The following is a 21,731-nucleotide window of genomic DNA, read 5'->3' on the forward strand; positions in this document are numbered from 1 at the left end:
ATCTCACGGCTGGATGGTTTCAGGTTGTCAGTATCTGCTCAATCTGAAAATGAGTCATGTAAATAGGTTTCACTTATTCCCAGCAGTGTTATATTAGTCTCATTAAGATTTTATTATATTTTCAGTTTTAAAGTTTGTCATTTTGTTGTTTTTATGTAATTTATTTATATAGTCTATATAGTTTTTAAGTTTTAGTTTTAGTACTTATTACTAAATTAAAATGTAGATTAAATAAAATAAGCTTAATATATATATATATATAACCCCAATTTACAGAAAATTGTGTTTATAGCATATTCATGTGTTTTAGTTTAGAAGTGTTTGATTCATTAATATAGGAACTATATTTTAACAGTTCTAACTAATGCATGCTTAATAAAGTATCACAGGTTAATACAAGTATTGCATCTGAATGCATAGACTGAGCTTTTCTTATCTCCGAGCGGATATCTTTACTGCATCTTTAAACGCTAATCAATGTACTTGATCAAATCTGGTTTATTATTAAACTGCCATTGTTGAGAACAAAAGAACATCATAAAAATATGTATAATACATTTACAATGACATGGACCTCTAATGGTTATAAAACATTAGAATTTGCATGTAAATATTTTATATTATAGTCACTATACACTGACATGAGATTATATGAGATAAAGCATACAAAATGCGTATTTATAATTAAATATTAGCTTATATAAATATGAAAATAGTTTTTTACAAATGCAACAAAATCAGACAAATTAGTTAGTTTGCTCTTGACGTTCAGTTCAATGTGCATGAAGCACATTGGGTGAACGTCTGTTTTCTGGGTCATTATTGTTTATGGATGTTGATTAGGACTGTAGATGTCATTAATGGTTTTATCTTCGGTGACTTGATTATAAAACAATAAAATACAAACATATAAACTCTGCTCTGCGTATATACATACAAACAACAGTATCATTTACCCCTCAGTGCAAATCACATGTAAACTCGTGTGCGTGTCAATGCTGAGATGCAGAGATGATCATGAACACATTTACTGTCCATAATATTCCCAATAAGTTCTTCACGTTTCAGTGTGCGTTTGTGCTTCTGTCCCAGTGCTGAATGATCTGTTTGTTGATTGGCTGAGCTAGTTGAGCGCTTTAGCTGTGATTGGCTGAACGGCGCGGTCCGGCTCGATCTGTATTTTGTCTGAGATGGAGTAGAGCAGCTCTGCGGCGTGTTTCTCCTCTGTTCTGCAGCAGCGGTTCCTGATGAGTTTGTACAGAGCCACGGCCGGGATGACCAGCGCTGGAACGCCCGACAGGATGAAGATGATGACGTAAATCCAGTCCGGGTAGGAGCGCGTCGCCAGCGAAGGGAAGTTCTCCTGTCAGTGTTAATCAGGCAACAGCATGAGTGATTATTTATTGCTCATATTTATTTATTAGTCATATTTATTTATGTATTACTCAATTATTTGTTTATATTTATTTATTACAACATAAGTTTATTTTGTACTCTTTTATTTATCACTCATTTATTAGGGATGCACCGATATGAAAATTTTTTCCGTAACCGATAACCGATGTTTTGGCTGATAAATCTAAATCTAAATCTAAATTTATATAATTATTGAGAGCCTGATTACAAACACAAGTCTCACCATTAAAAAAATGTAGGAAAAGTTTTAAAATTAATATATGTATTGTCTGCAAATAAATAAAATGCCTCTTATTTATTTTACTAATTTATTCATCATGTATTTATTATTCATATTTATTACACTTATTTATGAATTACTCATATCACTAATTTATTTAATTTATTATAATTAATTAATAATTTGTATAATTATTATAACTAATTTATTTAATATATTATAATAATTTATTAATCATGTATTTATTATTCATATTTATTACTTTTTTATGAATTTCTTATATTTATCTTTATTTATTCTTATATTTATATTTAATTTATTATAATTCACTCATTTGTTTCATTTATTATAATTAACTAATTATATAATTATGACTAATTATTAAATGTATTATAATTCATTTATTCCTCATGAATTTTTTATTCATATTTATTACACTTATTTATGAATTACTCTAATTTATCACTTATTTAATTTATTGTAATTCACTAATAGTTTTTTATAATTGACTCATTATTTATTATGACTAATTTATTTAATTATAATTTATTCTTCATACATTTATTTTTCATATTTATTACACTTATTTATGAGTTACTCATATTTATCACTAATTTATTTACACATTTTATTAATTATTATTGATATGTATTTTTATCACATTTATGTATTACTTACCCTTGTTTATTTATTTATAACCAATCTAACTATGCTCATGTATTTATTCATATTATTTATTACATTTAAATATTGCTCTATATTACTCATTCATTTACAAATTTTATTATTTATTCATATGTATAACTCATATTTATCACATTTGTTATAAATATATTTTATGTATTTGTTTGACCGTTTATTTATGAGTGATATTCATTTATGTATTACATTTTTTCATTATTTTATTATTCATATGTATTACTCATATTTATTTATCACATTTATGTTACTTAGATTTATTTATTTCAAACGTAATTATTTATTTATTACTAATATATTTGTTTATGTTGTCTCATATTTATTTATCGGACACAGAACACATTTTGTGATGTATATGTGCCAGATTTTCGTCAGCTGTCACTGGGTCACAGTTTTCAAAAGATTTGATGTGTTTTTGGAAAGAAAGCTTTCTTTCTTTCTTACACTATTAGAGATTCTCTTGGAGTTTGTCCGGAAATTAATAATCAAACTGATATTTTTGATCCCATGCAAATCTATGTCTTTGACCATGTTTGGTCTGTTTGACCATACACATGAAATGGTTGCCATGGTAACCAAGACATCCCGTTTATTTTCAGGAACCTGTGACTGAATGCGGTGTGGTGCGGGCGGCACGTACAGACTCTGGGTCCCAGGCGATGTAGGTCAGCTCTTTGCTCACAGTCGTGACGAAGTAGAACAGGAAGATGACCAGCACTATGAGAGGACTGATCACCCTCCAGGTGGCCTGCCAGAAGAAGTTGGGCTTGTGACCGATCATGAACTTGATGTCATCGTTGAACCTGTGTACAGAGAACAGGTCAGTCTCACCATATCAACTCTGTTTAATAAACATATGAAATAATTAAAATATGTTTTTATTTATATATTGATTATAATAACATAATACATATTGAAATATTTAATAAACATGTTTTTTTTAGGCGAGAATATAGTTGTTTAGACCTTGATTATATATGCAATAAATGCGAAAATTTGTTCAGATGCTTTCGGAGAGAGATGTGAGCTCCAGGCCCTCAGCGGCCGCGACTCGAGTACCCGCAGAGAACAGCTTCATCTCGGACAGTCCTTCGGGAATCTTATGTGGATAGTGTTTAAACATGAGATATAACTCGTTTTGGGTAGGCCTGTCGCGATAGTAGATATATCGACTTATCGCACAATATATGGTCATGACCTCGATAATTTTTGGTGACGCGGTATATTGCCCATTATGTTTACACAAAAATAAATGTCACTGACATTTTGCTGATCATACTGTCATCTCGTCTGCTCTCCGAGGCGAAAGCGGGGCTCCTTCATACAGAGCTGACATCAACAGGTGGAAAAATGCGCCATTCGAGTCGTTATAGTGTTTCCTGACAACTACAGACATTTTGGAAGAATAAGTGCAAATGCACTCAATTTCTGCAAACGACTGGTGCAAATATAAACATGACAGCGCGAAACGGTGCACGCTCACAGCTAGTTTCACAGGACGTGGCAGTCGCGAGTGTCTAGTTTGTTTTCATCTCTTTTTTTTTTTTTCAGCATCTCGTGCATTTTTTCTACTTGTTATTTTTCAGTTTTTGTTAGTAACGGTATATTTATTATTTATTCAACATTATTATTTTTTTGACGCTTCAATTCCAGTATCTAAATATTCTTAAGAGTTAAGTTCATTGTCATTTGAAAGTGTGTAGGCCTGCATTATGTTGCTGTTATATTATGATTGTATATTGAGTGGCATAAAATGCTCTTATAATGGCAATATCGCATTTCGCAATTATTTCTGGGGCAATATATTGCACAACAAGAAGTAGTTATCGTGACAGGCAATATCAAACAGGCAAGATTTGGTCTTATTAATTACTTGTTCCAGAGCTAAAAATTTGGCTTAAGGGCAATATTAAGTTTCATAACTTTTATATTTACATTTAAATTAAATCCTGTTCTAAATAAAGTGCTGCTTTTGTACGTTTGAACTGTTTGCTTGTGATTATTTCCTATTTTACTTCTTATACTTATACTTCTTATATTATAATGGCTATTGTTGTTCATTTAAATATTGTTCAATAGATAATTTATATAAATAACATGCCATTTATTTTGGTATTGAGAGTCCGTTAGTGATTTTGACTTCAGTGACATTAATACACCATTAGATGGCGGCAAAGACTGTCTTTATGAGTGAGTCACTCAGTCGCAAAGACTTTTATATTGAAATGGACTGAAAAAGGAAACGAGCACATTGTTTTTACTTTAAACAACATCTTACGAGATGCAACTGACAAATGCATTGACTAGCGCTGTCATGGGAAATCCTCTTAAATGTTAAAAGGACAAAGACAAAGATATCGCTTTCCTCAGCAGACATTCAAACTGATTGTGATTATGAATATAAGAATATCAGCTAATATAATAAATATAATAAATAATACTCTACATATTACAATGAGTTTCAATGAAGCGACTCAATGTTTTAGAATTAGTAACAGATCTTGGGCTCAACTGTTAAACTGTCAACTTAAGATTAGAATCTGTGTCGGAAGGAAGTAGTTCCTCAGTTTTAAAGACAATCCATTTTTGTTCTTATTTATTTGCATACTCATGCCGTCAAACTGTTGTATAAGCGCAGTATCACACTCGTAGCCGTGCGATATGGCTCTATATCATCATGCTGTGATTACCTACGGCCGAATCACAAATCAGTGTGACCTCACTTTTAAAAAGAAACATTTTTCCATGCATCCTTGCCGTAGACTCACCTGTCAATCCCATAAATGTAAGATACAGCCATCATCTCACAGAAGGCGATGATCAGTAAAGGAATGGATCCGGCAAAGCCGTCGAACAGAGCCAGCCAATATTCACCAGAACCCTGAGCGAAGATGATCGCAAAACCAAAAGAGACGAAACACACCAGACCTGAAACACAGTGAAAGAGAAGTGAGAAAAGGTTTCAAATCTAGTGATTAGTTCACTAAAATGTTCAATGAAGTCACTTTTTAATGGAACATTTCAGTGTTTATCTTAAAAGATTTAAGTGTTTTAAATTCATGTTCCTCATAATCTTGAATCAGAATATCTTCTCCCAGTTGCAGCATCTCTTCTCTTCTCCCTGTCACTCACATGAGATCCACCAATAGCAAACCATCCAATCAATTCCCCACAGACAAAACCAAGCCCCGCCCTACATTTGTTCTTGTTTGCAAAGCGTTGTTTGCAAACTCATATATACGGCACAATAGTGCAGAAAAGACTAGTGCTGCTTCAGTTTGCCAACTTTATTCTGTGCAAATGTACCTGTGTAGACCTCCTTCGGCCACTTCTTGGGGAGGATGCTGAGGTCCTGGAGCGGCGCGACCACACCTTCGACACTTCCGAACATGGTGGACAGTCCCAGACAGAAGAGCATGATGAAGAACAGCACTGACCAGAGAGGAGCGATGGGCATCTTGGTGATGGCCTCAGTGAACACGATGAAGGCCAGACCGGTTCCCTCAACGCCCTGCAACAACAATAGGATGCGTCAGCTACTCGCTATTTGACCCTCATTTAGATGAGATCCTGAAGAGCCTCTGAGAGAAACGCTGGAGTCTGTAGACAGACCTGACTGAGGAGCGTCTGCAGGTCGCAGGTCTTGAGCTGGAGCTCCTGAATGACTGCTGGACTCGTGCTGTTGAGATGCTGCAGAACACTGTCATAGTTGCTCTCTGTGATGTTTCCCTCCGGCAGATCAAACGCGTTCAGCAGCGCCAGGATGTTACTGCGAAGAAACAAATTTGAGCAAATTATCTTTTGAAAAATGGGAAAACAATAACAATATAAAATTACATATTTTAATATATTTATTAATTGAATTGTTTATTTTTAATGTATATACATTTTAATATATATTTTTCTTAATTTAAATGTGTGTGTGTGTGTGTGTGTGTGTGTGTGTGTGTGTGTATATATATATATATTCAAATAAATGTATAATATATTTATAAATGTAATATATTTGACATTTTTATTCAATAATACATATTTAAACATAATGTATATTAAATAATATAATAAAGTACATATTAAAATAAGATATTTATTAAATATATACTTTTATATTTTACTTATATTTTTAATGTTTAAATAGTTTTAATATGAATTTTAAATATTTATCAAATGTTTATTCAAAAAAAAAATTTATATATATATATATATAAATTTATTAATTGTATTAAATGTATATTTCATATATTTCTTTATTAGTAAAAATATATATATATATTGTTAAATACAGGGAACTGTCCACCTTCAGGGCTCCACTGAAGGTTTTGAAAGGTTTACTCCCCCACACTTGGCTGTTGGATCAGTCCAGGATCTCTTCCGACCTTTAGCCATTGGCTGCCAAAAGCAGTTCATCCGCCTAGTGGTGCAGTGTGAACACCACCCCCTCACGTGGTTTAGCCTGCAGCTGCCGGACAGCAAAGATGAACTCTATCCATACCCCCTACAGTTCCCTGTATTCACGCACTGTTCCGGGTGCTTCTGCAGCCAAGCCGGTGCCAAACGTATTGCTATGCATTCCTTTGGATTACATAGGTGAGGCCAAGAAGGGGATCTTGACGACTGGGCATCCCAGGATCTCCATACATTTTGCCCATACTTGCGCCCTGGAGAGGTCACTCCAGTGCCACTGTTCTAGCGACAACACAACATGGGAGACGGCAGTTACATGTTATAAGCCCAGAGCGGATTGGCGTAAGCTCGGGCGCAACGGATTGTCTCCAACGGTGGGAGGGATCATCATGTACCACTGGTCAACTAACACCCGCCTTAAGCTGGGCAGCCCCCAGCCAGCAAGGTGCTGACCCGCCACAGTCTACCTGCTTCAATGGGTGCTTGGAGCTTAGGGAAACGCCCTAAAAGCAGACTGCAAAACCTGCACCAGGCAAAACAAGAAGAAAAAATAAACAGCCAGGAAGTCATTCCCAAGCTGGAATGTCAGATCCATGTGTCCTGGCCATCAACAAGTTGATGCCAGGAAGACAGCCATTATCAACCATGAGCTGAAACGACTGGACATCAACATTGCTGCCCTACAGGAGACTAGACTCCCCTCCAACGGCAGCCTCAGAGAACAGGACTACACGTTCTTTTGGCAGGGAAAGGAGCCCGAGGAGCCTCGAATTCACGGTGTTGGATTTGCAGAGAGGAACTCTAAATTGAGCTGTCTTATGGAGGTACGCCCAGAATCCTCTCTCTCCGCCTCTCTACCTCATCAGGCCGAGTTAATATCACGAGAATCTATGCTCCTACACTCTGCTCCACAGCTGAGACAAAGGACGAATTTTATGAAGAGATTGAGATCACCATCAAACAGATCCCTATCACATAACACCTGTTCCTACTTGGGGACTTCAACGCCCGGATTGGAGCAGACCACAATTCCTGGCCCCGTTGCGTCGGCCGCTTTGGCGTTGGCAAGCTTAACAAAAATGGACAGAGACTGTTGGAACTTTGTTCGTACCATGACCTGTGCACGTTTTCCAGCTGGATCTTGTTATTACCAGAAGAACTGCGTTTTCACAGCCCTCAGCTACCATAGTGCCGATTGCAACACTGACCACTCACTGGTTGGGAGCAAGGTACGGCTTTACCCCAAGCGGATCCACAATTCCAAGCAGAAAGGACGGCCATGTATCAACACAGCCTTGACCTCAGTCCCAGAAGTTTGTACACGCTTTACCAGTGCCAAGTGGCCCTTAAGGACTGCCCAGACAGCAGTGCTGAAGAGAGATGAAGCCACATCCGTGATGCTATCTATAACTTGGCCATGGCAACCTTCAGCAAGCGGGAGAAGAAAAATCCTGACTGGTTTGAAGCAGGAATAACTGAACTTGACCAAACAACCGAACAGCCATCACAGTCAAACATACAGCTCTGCTAGACTTCAAGTGCGAGCCTTCAGAGAATGCATTAGCTGCACTCCGGAATGACAGAAACGATGACAAGTGGATCGCCAGGAAATGCGCTAATGATTATTGGCTGAACCTCTGTCAGAGCATTCAGCTCTCTGCAGACTGTGGGAACATCCGCGCCATGAAGAAAACATTTGGCCCAAGTACCATCAAGGTTGCTCCCCTGAGATCTGCTACAGGCGACGTCATCACGGACCGCGTTAAGCAGATGGAGAGATGCGTGGAGCACTACCAGCAGCTATACTTGAGGGGGAACATTGTCACTGACACTGTAATGGAGAGAACCACCTCCTTGCCTGAGATGGAAGAACTTGATGCTTAGCCCACTGTGGACGAGCTCAGTAAGGCTATTGACTTTTAGCTGACTTATTAGCTTTTAGCATGTGGCAAAGCTACAGGCAGTGACGGCATTGCCCCAGAGGTTATCAAGGCTGGCAAGAAGATTGTTCTCCTTGACCACCTCCATAAACTCTTACTCCAGTGTACGATGCCTCATCTTCGGAACCTTTCCCGATCCGAAGCGGTGTGAAGCAAGGCTGCATCCTTGCCCCGACACTCTTCGGCATTTTCTTCTCCCTGCTGCGCCACGGCTTCAGTCAGTCAGAAGATGGTGTCTTCATCCACACTAGGAGTGATGGGAACCTTTTCAACCTTGCACGTCTGCTTGCAAAGACCAAGGTGCGCAGGGTCCTGATTAGGGAGATGCTATTTGCTGACGACGACGCCCTGACTGCCCATACCGAGGAAACACTACAGCAATGAGTGAGTTTGGGCTGACCATCAGCCTGAAGAAAACAAACGTCATGGGCCGGGATGTCAGCAGCATTCCCTGCATCTCCATCGGCGATTACACCCTCGAGGTAGTGGAGGACTTTACATATCTCGGCTCCACTACTCTAGCAACCTCTCTCTGGACAACGAGCTGAATACCAGGATCGGCAAGGCATCAATATCGATGGCCCGTCTGACCAAGAGAGTGTTGAACAACAGTATGCTCACCATACATATTTATTATTTTTTGGTGAACAATTCCTTTAAAGATTATCAAAGTCAGTTGGGTGGTTAAAATGAGATCTGTTCCTGCTGTCATTATCTCTGAATAACGGTTTAATTTTGACAGAAATTAATATTTACCTGTTGAGACAGTCGTCAAACCTCTGGGTCGCCCTGAAGCCGATGATGGAGTAAATGACGATGGCAGAGTAAATCGATGTGAAGCCGTTTATTACAGAGATGATGACGGCGTCCTGCTCACAGTTATTACTGCAGAGATAGAGGAGAACATGTTTTCCTTGTATTAGAAAGATCGTCCCTGCGACATCATTATACTGACACAAACTCACTGCTTTACTTTGCAGCTGTCAAAGAGCTGATGAGACTCACTGCACAGAGTTGTAGCTGGAGAATGAGATCAGTCCTCCAAACGCCAGAGAGAAGGAGTAAAACACCTGCGCTCCCGCGTCCAGCCACGTCGCCGGATTCAGCAGCTCGTCCAGCTGAATGAGACACGATCAGTGAGGAAACGCATCATTCACTACACTTACATAGACATCATAGTCACAGCTGGATTCTGCTGTTCACACATGCATCAAAACACATTCATGAGCATTTACACTACAAAAAATTAATTGTCCTCCTGTTTTACTGCTATTGAGTTTTGGAAAATTAGCTGAAAGCCAATCTTTAATTTCAGCTAAACAGCTGGACAGAGGAAGTGGAGGAAAGGAACATGAGGGCTTCGAAGACAGATTAAAATGGAAACCATATTTTCTAAAAATATAGCCAAGAAAAAGTAAGTAATTGATGAATAGAGGAGGGCCCAAGACCGAACCCTGGGGAACACCAGAGGAGAGTTTAGATGATTTTATTGAAATTTTTTTAAGTTGAACAAACTGAGTTCAACCAGATAGTTAAGGGGGAACAAAGGCCAGAAACAAGTGAGGAATTAACCATTTTAGTATCTTAATTACACAAATATGGTAGACAAGCTAAGTGAGTAAACAGTTGACAGATGATAGATTTGGATTTCTAGATATGCCAAAGTATCTCCTCAGCAGTTGGTGGAGTGAAATTAGAAAGGACAGAATGTGGAGGCACAGGAGAAGCTGGATAGAGGGAATCACAACCTGAATTATTTACAAGTGAACTGAACTGAGGGTAGTCGGGTCAAACTCACATCTGGAGTGAAGAGGAACTTGATTCCGCTCACAGAGCCTTTGAGCGTCAGTCCTCTGATCAGGAAGATGGTCAGGACCAGGTATGGCAGAGTGGAGGTGATGTACACGGCCTGAGAAGATAGAGACGCCACATTCAATATCTGAATCCAAAACCTGTCTGGAAATAAGATGTTTACTAAAGCCCTTCTGCTGTGCTGAAGATCCTTCACCTAATTTGGTGTACTTTTAAATCTCTCATTATGCTTTATTTTCACCAAATATTGGATTCAGTCTTTTCATCAACTTCAGTTAGCACAGGTTTTGTGTTTCATTTTGGAACTGATTGTTCGTAGGCCTCATTGATCTGAACTCAGTATTTGAGTGAAAAAAATTCAAAACACTCAAGTTTAAAAACACTGAAGTTCAGATCGGTGAGGCCTACAATCAATCAGAGCCAAGAAGAAACACAAAACCTGTACTAAAGAAGAAGACTGAATCCAATATTTGGCAATAACAAAGCATAACAAGATATTTATAAGCAGTTTTTATTATAGGCGGGTCATTTTTGACCCGTAACACCACAAGTGTAACAAGGTGGAGAGAGAGAAAAAAAATTTATTACAAAAATGATTCCAAAATGTTTGTGAAGTTGTTACACCCTATATGAGCAAAGTCAGTAAGTTTTAGTCCAATGCAAATAACGTTAATCAGCTTTTTTTCTGGGGGGTGGGGGGGTGGGGGGGGATGGTTCAAAATAACCTGAACACAAACCACATTACCTATAATTTAATGTGAGAAAAAAAATACTCATGGAATTTGTCATTATTTTAAATGAATTTACTAAGTTTCATTCATTAATAAAAATATAGTTTTGCATTTAATGAAAAATGCTTTTTTTTTAAATGCAATTTTTCTAAACAATAGTAACGATTTTGGTTGTAAAATGTATCATGAAAATAATCTAGCAATGCAAAAAATCTTAACTATTTTAAGAAGATTTCTCTTTCTTTATGCAAATTGTAACTTCATATTCATTTTCTTTAGATTTTGGCATCAGATATAACCAGAAAGTTTCCCTTCCTGTTCTTACAGTTGCATCCTGCAATTTACCAGAAACGTGTTATCAATGACATTGTTTGGGATCTTTACAGCAGCCTGATGAAAATTGATACCATTTTTTCTAAAAAAAAAAATATAGTCAAGAAGATGCAAGTAAATGATGAATAGAAGAGGGCCCAAGACCGAACCCTGAGGAACACCAGTGGTGAGTTTAGATGATTTTGACTAGAAATGTAGAACTGAGTTTGACCAAATGTAAGAGTTAAGGGGGAACAAGGCCAGAAACAAGTGAGGAATTAACCATTTTAGTAGCTAAAGACGACAAATATGCTAGACAGGCTTTAACTAAGTGAGTTGGTAAAGAGTTGAGCTGACAGGTGGTAGATTTCTCTTTCTTTATGCAAACTGTAATTCATTTTCTTTAGATTTTGGCATCAAATACAACCAGGAAGTTTCCCTTCCTGTTCTTACAGTTGCATCCTTCAATTTATCAGAAAAGTGTCTGTTATCAGTGATGCCATTACAGCTATTAGTCGCGTTTGGGATCTTTACAGCAGCCTGAATCTCGCTGCCCTTTGTGCTCTTTATATAATGGTGTAAAACATGTGCAGCGATTATATCAGTTTCCTCGCATTATCAGTTTTATGAGTGTTTTTCTTAGCGTTGGTCAAAACTACCAGGCTGTTTCTAACTATACTGTCAGTCTGTGCGCTAGCTAATGCTTAACCAGAACAACCACACCCAGATATCTGGCCTTGGATTAACCTTGGGTTATCTTGTTTCATGTGTCACACTGGTCATGTGTTACTCAGGGTTAGTAATTGATTTTGTGTTGGCAGGTTTTGAGATTTCTCATTGTAAACCCTGGGTTAATGTTTGCATATATTTATGAGGTTATTATGTTGCTATACGTCGACCCTCTAAAATATTACTGCATTTTGATGAGTCCAGTTCACACATTTGACGTCATTGTACAGCGCGTTTGTGGGTTTGACACCAACTATAGCCATTCATAATTAAAAGTGTGGAAAGTTACTTAATATTAGTTTTGTTTGATGTTTATTTATTTATTATGCATTTCACCTAAAATCACACTCAGAAATAATAATTAAAAAAATCAAAAACTGTAAACCTCTAACATTAATACTTCTTACACATTGCAAAAAAGTAAACATGAGAACATATTATTTTAAAAGTTATATTTAACAAATGTTTAAACATTTGTTTTTTTAAATGTTAATATTAGAAACAGTATGTTAAATATTTTTATACAGTTTTTTTTGTGCTTCAAGTTAAAACCGTATGTTTCTTGTAAGCACAAGATCATGTATTTGATTATCAGCAAAATTCATGCATAAACCTATAAAAAGTTTGTCTTCAGTGCAGCGTATATTTCTTCAAAAAAAAAAAAAAAAGTCTGTCAAATGCATAAAAGTAAATTCCCTCAGAGCAGTTGAGAAACTTAAAATACATAATTTTTTTTTATTATTATGTTGGGTCTGTGCAGCTGCCTTTAACCATAAAATATGAATAAATCTGAATTCACATACAAAGTCATAATTATGGTATAAAAAGTTATGACATAAAAAGTCATAATTATGACAAAAAGTCAAGATTATGACATATTAAGTCAAAAATGTTGGCTTTTATTATTTTATTTTATTATATATAAAGTCATAATTATGACTTTCAAAGTTTAAATTGACTAAGTCAAAACTGACATTCAAATTCATATTTGACATAAGTCAAAATTATGAGTCGAAATTATGTAAAAAGTCAATTATTACACACAAAGTCATAATTCTGACATTCAAAGTCAAATTTATGACATTCAGCCATAATTATGACATACTAAGTCGAAATTATGAGATAAAAGTCAAAATACTGATAAAGATAAATATTGATTGTTGATAATAAAACACAAGGAAAATATTCCCCAGAACTCTTTTTTTATATATATAATGAAAGTCAATGGGGTCCAAAACGCCATTGAACCCCACTGACTTCCACTCTACGGACAGTCCTGCAGGTTTAGAGCGATATGGAAGAGCAGTAAATGATGACAGAAGGCTGAAGTGTGTGACGGACACAAGCGCTGTACCTTCCCGGTGGTCTCGATGCCTCTCAGACAGCAGACCCAGAGCAGCGTCCAGGCGCAGAACAGACACAAGACGATCCACCAGTGCAGACCGCCGGAGTCGCCGATCACTGGCGTCGTGTTGAGCGTCTCTCTGTACCAGAAATAATCCACTGGAGAGCTGCGCTCGCATTCAGACACAAACCCTGTTCACGGACACACGCAAGCCATTAGCACAGGTGGATCTGTGTGACTAAAGAGCCACACGAGTGACGTCACAGTGGACTGACACCTCCGTACCTGTCCGGTTCTCATTGATGGGACACTGACTCCAGGGTAAAGGGTCCTGAAAGGAATTGAAGAAGTACCACAATACCCAGGCGATGATGGTGTTGTAGTACATCCCCACCATGAAGGACACCAGCATGGAGGCGATACCTGAGGGTGAGAATCACAGTTAAGGCCCGTTCACACCAAGAACCATCACTATATCAGCGTCCACATCAATGCACGATATCCTTCTGTTTATTATAAATGTGCTGTTGTTTTATTGTCTGTCGCTTTAAATACTCGAGATCTTTAAAGCTAATTGGCTGCCAATGTTTACAGCTGGTCAATTCGCTCTGAAAGCGATTCCAATGATATCGTTCTGGAAATGTATGCAAATTAATTCATGTTTAATTAATGAATCATTTGCATATTTAAACAAAACTTGTAGTGCAGAATAATTGTGATTTATCAACTGGTGAAATAGTGAGATCTGTTAGTTGACCTGTAGTGTCCCGCGTTAACACTCACCGACTCCGACTAGATACGGGTTGATGGATCTCCAGACGCCGACGCTGCCCTTCCTCAGTCTCTGTCCGATGGCAAACTCCAGGTGCAGGAGCGGAATTCCCTCCAGAACCAGAAGGATCAGGAACGGGATCATAAACGCTCCTGGAAAAGTGTGAGATCATTTATTATCAGCAACACAAACTCCTGTTTAATCATTTTATGGCACACAATTATTATTATTTAAAGGTTCTATATAAAGACAATTGAGAAAAGTTTGTAAACAAACCTTGATGTTTGCTTGGGAAAGCCAATAACCTGAAGGTTTGAAGTCAATGAAAAAGCTTGAAGAGTTGAATAGTTTAGATATAGTGTGACAGAGAGAGTTTAAAAAGCTTTTGAAGGGTTTTAAGGATTTAAATTTGAAGTAGTTTTAAGTTTGAATCAGTTTTAGATTGTTTGCCATGGGGTATTCTCGGCGGTTGCTAGGGTGTTATGCGGTTGCTAGGGTACTTGGACTGGTTAATGAAATTAACATTAACTAAGATTAATAAATGCTTTCTCATTGTTGTAAATTGTTACCAATTTTCCTTTACTTTGGAATGTTCTGTAACACTTTATGAAAGGTCCCGTTGGTTAATGTGAGTTAATGCACTAACTTACATTAACTAACAACTGGAACCTTATTGTAAAGTGTTTGCCCTTCGCTGTGTCATACTGCAGCAGCTGTTTTGGAAACAAAGTGATGTGAGCAAACATCTGCATCTTTATCTGAGCGTTTGACTCTTATCAGCCCAACGCTTCAAAAGTCCACATGACGATAACCTGAGGTGAAGGTGAAATGAATTTGTCATGATGAATATGTTCTTGTGGAAGATGAGATTGGTTGTGCTTTCATAGCTCATATGTTTCTCTTTAAGATCCTCGGGAGATATGAAGCTGGACGAATGAGTCAATAGCTGTATCGAGATATAAAATGAACATGGATAAGCTCCGATCATGTTTGAGTTCATATGGACTTTTAATTTTAGACTTTGGTTTTTAAGTAAATCTGAGCACAGTTTGAGACATTGTTGAGATCTCTTCCCTGAAATTATGTTGTGGGTCAATTTGACCCGTGCATTTCATGGTTAAAGTCAAACCAAAAATAAAAATGCATTTATGTCAGTTTCTCAACTTGATCTGGCTGGATTATCTTAAACGGCTAAAATATAATATAATTAGTGTCTCTTGATGAATATACTGTACTCACCCTGCAAAAGCCACTTGTAGAGTAATTATTTATCTTTATTAAACTAGCAAACGGACACATGGAGACATTTACTGCATTTCTGAATGGAAACTTCCATCCAGTTTTAATAGCGTAATCAATCTGGTGTTCGTCAGCAGTTGCTCTTATTTCATCCGTTGAATTAATGTTTAACTATAATCCTTTAAAGTGGCTGCTTTCAGTCCATTACAAGCTTTTGGGTTTTATGAGGCGCGTTTATGGTGATCTCTCCATCATATATGTATGAAAACACATACATATATGATGTTTCTGGGAATTTTACTATTCCCAGAAACACTTTTCACCGAATTGCTTTTAATAAACTGATATATTTTTTTTTAAAATTACATGCCGTTTTTTTTTTTTTTTTTTTTTTTTTTCTCTAAATCAGCTATTTTAAATGCACCGCTCCTTTAAATCAATCATAAAAATGTCTTAATGTCATTACATGCAAAATGTCTTTGATGGTAAATTAAGAAGCACAAACACACTTTACACAACCTCTGTTGGCTTTAAAATGCTGATAAATGTCATGTTGAACATGAAGTTAGTGGATGATGCTGCTAATGTGATTGTTAACTTCATACATGCACTAAAATCACTGATTCAAACACATTAAGGCTTCAGACATGATCAAGGAAGATTTAAGATTTATGTATTTGAATTGCATATAAAGCATCCGTCCATTTGAATTACACAGTTTCAACATAAACAAACTAATAAACTTAATTTGATGCATTTTTGTCAGTCATGCATAAATGAAACAGGTCAGATTTCTGTAATTGTACAAATAAACTGAATGTGTTTTAAATACACAAAAACCAGGTTTATATATTTATCAACAATAAATCAAATTTTAGTTTCAATCGCATACATTTTAACCACTGAATACATGTAATTGTTTTTGTTCATGTAAATGAACACATTTATGCTGATTATAAGCAATTTGAATACATGCATTTTAAAAATATGATTATTTGAATACAATCAAATAGATGCAGATAGTTAAACTATGTCATGATTTTCTGAAATCTGAGCTTGACTGACAAATATGCATCACATTACGTTCATTAAAACTGTGTGATACAAAGATGCAATTCAAGTTGTTCCATCTTAAATGCAGGCCTAAAGACCCCACAGAGGTTTGATCGGATGTTCAGATGTTTGTTGGTGTCTTGTTTGGTCAGTCTCACCTCCTCCGTGGCTCTGGCAGAGGTAGGGGAACCTCCAGACGTTGCCCAGCCCCACACAGAAGCCCACACAGGTCAGCATGTACTGGGCTTTGTTGTCCCATTGCGGCCGCTCTCCAGCCTCCTCCACCTCCAGCTTCTCCAGCTCGGCGTGAGAGGGGATCCGCTCATCCAGACCCGGGTTGGGGAGCTTCAGCTTCAGCTTCATTCCTGCTGTGTTTGGTCTCAGAGATGGAAGAGAAGAGAAGAGATGGAGTGATGGCAGGAGATGTCCATAAATACTGGCTGCGACATTCACATGGTGACCTTTAGCACTCCCATCCCATCCCCCCCCCCCACACACACACACACACACACTCATATGGCATTTTGACAGGTTAGACTAGAGGTTTGTCAGCTTGGAAACTAATCATTCTGTTATCTGTGCTTTCTTGCGTTTTGGAAGACAAAAACATTTTTGCAAAAAACTTTTATTCAGCAAAGATACAATAAATTGATCACATTTACAATGTTACAAAAGATTCTGTTTCAAATAAATGCTGAAAATTCAGCTTTAATCACAGGAATAAATTACATTTTACAATATTCACATAGAAAACAGCTATTTTAAACTAATAATATTTCACTATTTTTACTGTATTTTTGATCAAATTGATGCAACCTTGGTGAGCAGAAGAGACCCTAAACTTTAAAACAGTAGTGTATATATTTTAATATATTGTATTATTACTTTTTTTTAAAGTTTGTGTACTTATGGAGGATTGAATTTGCTCAATTAAATTTATGCACATTTTAATATTTATTTTTTTATTTTATTATAGATTATTGTTCTAGATTTGTTTTCATTATTTTTTACCAATTATGAAAGTCATTTATTATTCAATTATTATTTTACTAATACATAAATTTAAATAGGCATAAAAATAGTCACTTAACACTTAATTTTCTGTATGCAAAATATATATTTCTTCTTTATTTTGAATATGAGGTTCAAAATATTTTCATATTCATAACATTTGACCTTTTAAGATTCATTTTGGCATCTTAGTTGTGTTTTAAAACTAACAAAAGTGATTCGGATGCAGTTATATAATGACTGACGGTTTATTCCAATGAAATTAGTGCCGAAATGAGTGAAGAGAAACTGCTATCTGTGAGCAGGACAGTGATATTTACCTGATAGCGATTGAACTGATGCTTTAACAAGGGTGGGTTTACAGGTCAAGAGTGTCCTATCTTACAGATACAGCCTATAGCATCGTAAATCCATACCCATTCCATTAAGTCCAACACAGTTTATAATAAATGACAAACACCTTGTTGAGTGTAAATGTTATGCGTGCTCACACTTTGATTTGAGGCGAAAGGAATCATTGATGGTGTTTGAACAGCTCAGCTGTGAAGATTGAGACATTTTCAAGCAAATTATTGACTCGTCCGAACCGCGTGCACAAGATGTGAGATGTTGTTCACATTAAGAGTTTCATCTGGTCAATCATTTGTGATTAACACTACATAAATTGTGTTGTAATCATTTTACTAAGTAGAGAATGTGTCGTGTTTAAATCATGCAATAAGTGAGGCATAACACACAGTGAATCAGCATAAACCCTGACGTGAAGCGCTGAGGTCTTTTATAACGCTGAAGAGGTTCATTTTATGATGATCAGTAACTGATTGCACATTATCATGTTTGACACTGCTATCACTTGATTTGAAAGTCGTGAAATAAGTGCAATGACGATCATTTATACAGGGAAGACTCATTCTCCAGCTAACAGGGAGCGTTCTGGCAAGGTTCTCTCAGTTATGAACAAACATTCTTCCAGTAACATTAATCATTCATTCAAAGTTGTCTGGTCTTTAATAATGTTAAAAGATATTTGCACAAAAAAAGTTAGCACAAAACATAAAGACTACTGTTTGAAAACCCAGTTTTACTGTAACAAGAAATATAGAAATAAAGGAGCAGCTTCCTTCATCTTTCCATATATTCTGTGATTTTAACTCTATTTTTGTATTCTCTTTTTCTCTACAATGACTTTAAACATGACTGACTGAATGGGAACATTAGTTAATGTTGCATCAGACTGACATCATGGGGTCTCGTTTGGGAGCCCAATCACCTCCAAGTGGTAACAAAATGAGCCAATGAACATTGCCCAGTGAGATTTGCATGCCTACCTGGACATACAGGAATAAATAGGACCATTACGGGACTTCCGGTTATGGCGGCAAGTTTTCCTCGTGCTCAGTTGCTTTTCAATAAATCCTGCATAATATTCCAGAGAGAGGTCATATAAAGAGATAAAATTGTAAGCATAAGAGTAAAATACTTAAAACATGCCAAAAAAAAGCAGCTAAGGAGAAGAAAACGATGGAGAGCTGTGAGGATGCAGGTCAGGAGCTAGCTGAAGGGGAGCCATGCCACGCGTCACTCGTATTGTTTTGAATGGGAGAAAGTGTAACGCGCAATATGGCGGAATAAGTCCCGCCTTCTAAATAAGAGCCAATCGCTGACTGGTAAAGTCCTCGCGTCACTTCAGCTGCCGTTCGAATCACCGGTTTCTATAGAAACAATCAGACGCGCGCCTCCGAAGAGACGCGTATTTAGGTCTGCGCCTGAAAAATACATTTCTTTTGTCATGATTCGAGTGTTTAGAAACTAAATTTATGAGCAGGTTGTTGTCAGATTTCATTGGTGATTTCAAATATGAAATTTAACCGTAAGGTTGGCGAACAATTTTGGAGAATTTGATGTTTCCCCATTCAAAGAGATTGCATGATGCCCAGAATGAGGCGTTTCAAAGATGGCCGCCGTGTGAAATGACTTGTCTTAAAGGGACTTTGGCCATGCTCACTGGAGCAGTCACATGCTGATGTCTCCGCGGAAGCTGAACAAGTCATAACCCCTCATCAAAGGACCTCATGCTTGCTATAACCTCATTCAAACAAAAATTGACGGTGTATTGACGGTAATAAGAATTGTTCAAACGGATGTGAAAGACGTATCATGGAGGCCGAAATGCGGATATCTACGGCAGAAGACGAGATACAAACCCTGAAAGAAACTATCGAAAAACTTGAGAGCAAGACAAAAGTCCTCAATAACAAAGTCAAAGACTTAGAAGGGAGGAGTAGACGTAATAACCTGCATGTACTGGGCATGCCCGAGAAAGTAGAAGGCAACGATACCTGTTCCTTTATGGAAAAGTGGATAGCGGAGAAGGCCCAGGTGGAGAATCATTTGTTTCATTTTCTTTCTGTTCCAGCAGTACCCACATTCTCAATAAAAGAGCAGTTTCCAAAACCTCTGGGCCAAACTGGGTCTGTGCTGACAGAGAGAGATGCTCTGCTTCCTCACTCTCGACCACACCCTCACTTGCCACATTCCTCCTCACTCCTCCCTGCCCAGTCCTTCAGGGGACCCACAGTGCACCACACTAACCGCCTTTACGCCTTTGGACCCCAGCGCTCCTCGCCACTACTGTTGTGGCAAATTCGATGTTCCTTCAGTTCTGGTCTCAAAGAAAACTCTCAGAGTCAACTTTTCAGGTCCCAGGAGTTTAACTTTATTGACAAGCAACAAAGTGAGATGCCAGCTCCACATCTGAATCTCTCTAGCCAGGGCACAGTTTTTGTACATTTTTCTTATCCGTTAAAACAGTGTAAGATCCACCCCTACAGTTCTTTTATATGATCTCATTTACAGGTGCTCTTCTCCCTTTCTCTTCCTGGAGTCTCCCACGTACTCCTCCAGGTGTTGCTTATGCAAGAGAAACGTATCTTTGTAAGGGTGGCTGACTGCCAACTAGTCTACATCATTTGACTTAATCTCTTGTGGTAGAATTTGCCAATTGATGGTCAACCCTTTCTCATTGGTAAAATGAAACATTTTTATCAAAAACTATCAACACTCCCCAGAGGCAAGAAGACTTCACATGACACCCTTAATAATGATCTTATTCATTTCACATCCGCCGGTGGAAAACTACCAGAAAAATATGCTTAGTGTCCAAGCTAACTTCTCAGATACATCTGCTCCTTAGTCACGTAGGCCAAGAGGCCTCATCTGTGTGTCTTGAATCGGGCCCTTCACAAGCTCCCATTCAAGATGCTCAAACAGAAACGCATCCACACCTGCCTTCGTTCCCAGGATTAGTTTGCAGCAATCGGCCTGAAGGACACGTACTTCCATGTCTCGATTTGACCTCAACACAAACTGTTTCTTCTCTTTACGTTCAAGGGTTGAGCATAACTGTACAAGGTCCTCCCCTTTGGGCTGTCCCTGTCTCCCTGTGTCTTTACCAAAGTCGCAGAAGCTTCCCTTGGCCCGCTCAGGGAGGTGGGCATTCTCATCCTCAACTATCTCAACGGCTGGCTCATTCTGGCCCAGTCCCGGGATCAGTTATGTGAACACAGGGACCTGGTGCTCTGGGGCTTCGGGTCAACTGGGAAAAGAGCAAGCTCTCCCCTGTGCAGAGCATCTCTTTTCTTGGTGTGGAGTGGGACTTGGTATGTATGACTGCGCGTCTCACCAACGAGGATGCACAGTCGGTGCTGAACTGCCTGAATAAGTTAGGCAGAAGACAGCTGTTCCACTGAAGCAATTTCAAAGGCTCTTGGGGCACATGGCATCCACAGCCACGGTCATGCTGTTCGAATTGATGTATCTGAGTCCGCTTCAGCACTGGCTACACATCCGAGTCCCCAGATGGGCACCACGGTATGCACCGAGCTGTCGCCAGACATTCAGCCCTTGGTTGCACCTTGCATTTCTACAGGCCAGAGTGCCCTCAGAAGAAGTGTGCAGGCATTTTGTTGCCACAAAAATTGCCTCCACCACTGGCTGGGGTGCCCTATGCAATGGGCTCGGGCTCCTGGACAGGACCTTGACTGCAGTG

General features: G+C 38.0%; 1 protein-coding gene across 1 annotated transcript; it reads right to left on the minus strand.

The window, feature by feature from the left end:
- Window positions 1–480: 480 nt before the first annotated feature.
- slc6a19a.2 (solute carrier family 6 member 19a, tandem duplicate 2) lies at window positions 481–18,138 on the minus strand. Its single transcript, XM_067411337.1, has 13 exons — window positions 18,004–18,138; window positions 16,831–17,037; window positions 14,392–14,532; window positions 13,894–14,031; window positions 13,618–13,799; window positions 10,478–10,588; window positions 9,685–9,797; window positions 9,436–9,564; window positions 5,948–6,104; window positions 5,642–5,846; window positions 5,104–5,263; window positions 2,976–3,138; window positions 481–1,363 (listed from the first exon to the last, which is right to left on the minus strand). Exons 2-13 carry the CDS (start codon window positions 17,033–17,035, stop codon window positions 1,124–1,126), a joined length of 1,944 nt encoding a protein of 647 aa, XP_067267438.1. The 5' UTR covers window positions 17,036–17,037; window positions 18,004–18,138; the 3' UTR covers window positions 481–1,123.
- Window positions 18,139–21,731: the final 3,593 nt, after the last annotated feature.

The sequence above is a fragment of the Chanodichthys erythropterus genome, chromosome 15 (genome assembly GCF_024489055.1).
Source record: "Chanodichthys erythropterus isolate Z2021 chromosome 15, ASM2448905v1, whole genome shotgun sequence".
NCBI classification, from domain to species: domain Eukaryota; kingdom Metazoa; phylum Chordata; class Actinopteri; order Cypriniformes; family Xenocyprididae; genus Chanodichthys; species Chanodichthys erythropterus.

Coding starts and splice junctions, on each gene's coding strand:
- slc6a19a.2 (XM_067411337.1), bottom strand. CDS start 17,035: ATGAAGCTGAAGCTGAAGCTCCCCAACCCGGGTCTGGATGAGCGGATC. Junction 6,105..9,435: donor TTTGACGACTGTCTCAACAG/GTAAATATTAAT, acceptor GTTTCTTCGCAG/TAACATCCTGGCGCTGCTGA. Junction 3,139..5,103: donor TACATTTATGGGATTGACAG/GTGAGTCTACGG, acceptor CTCTGTACACAG/GTTCAACGATGACATCAAGT.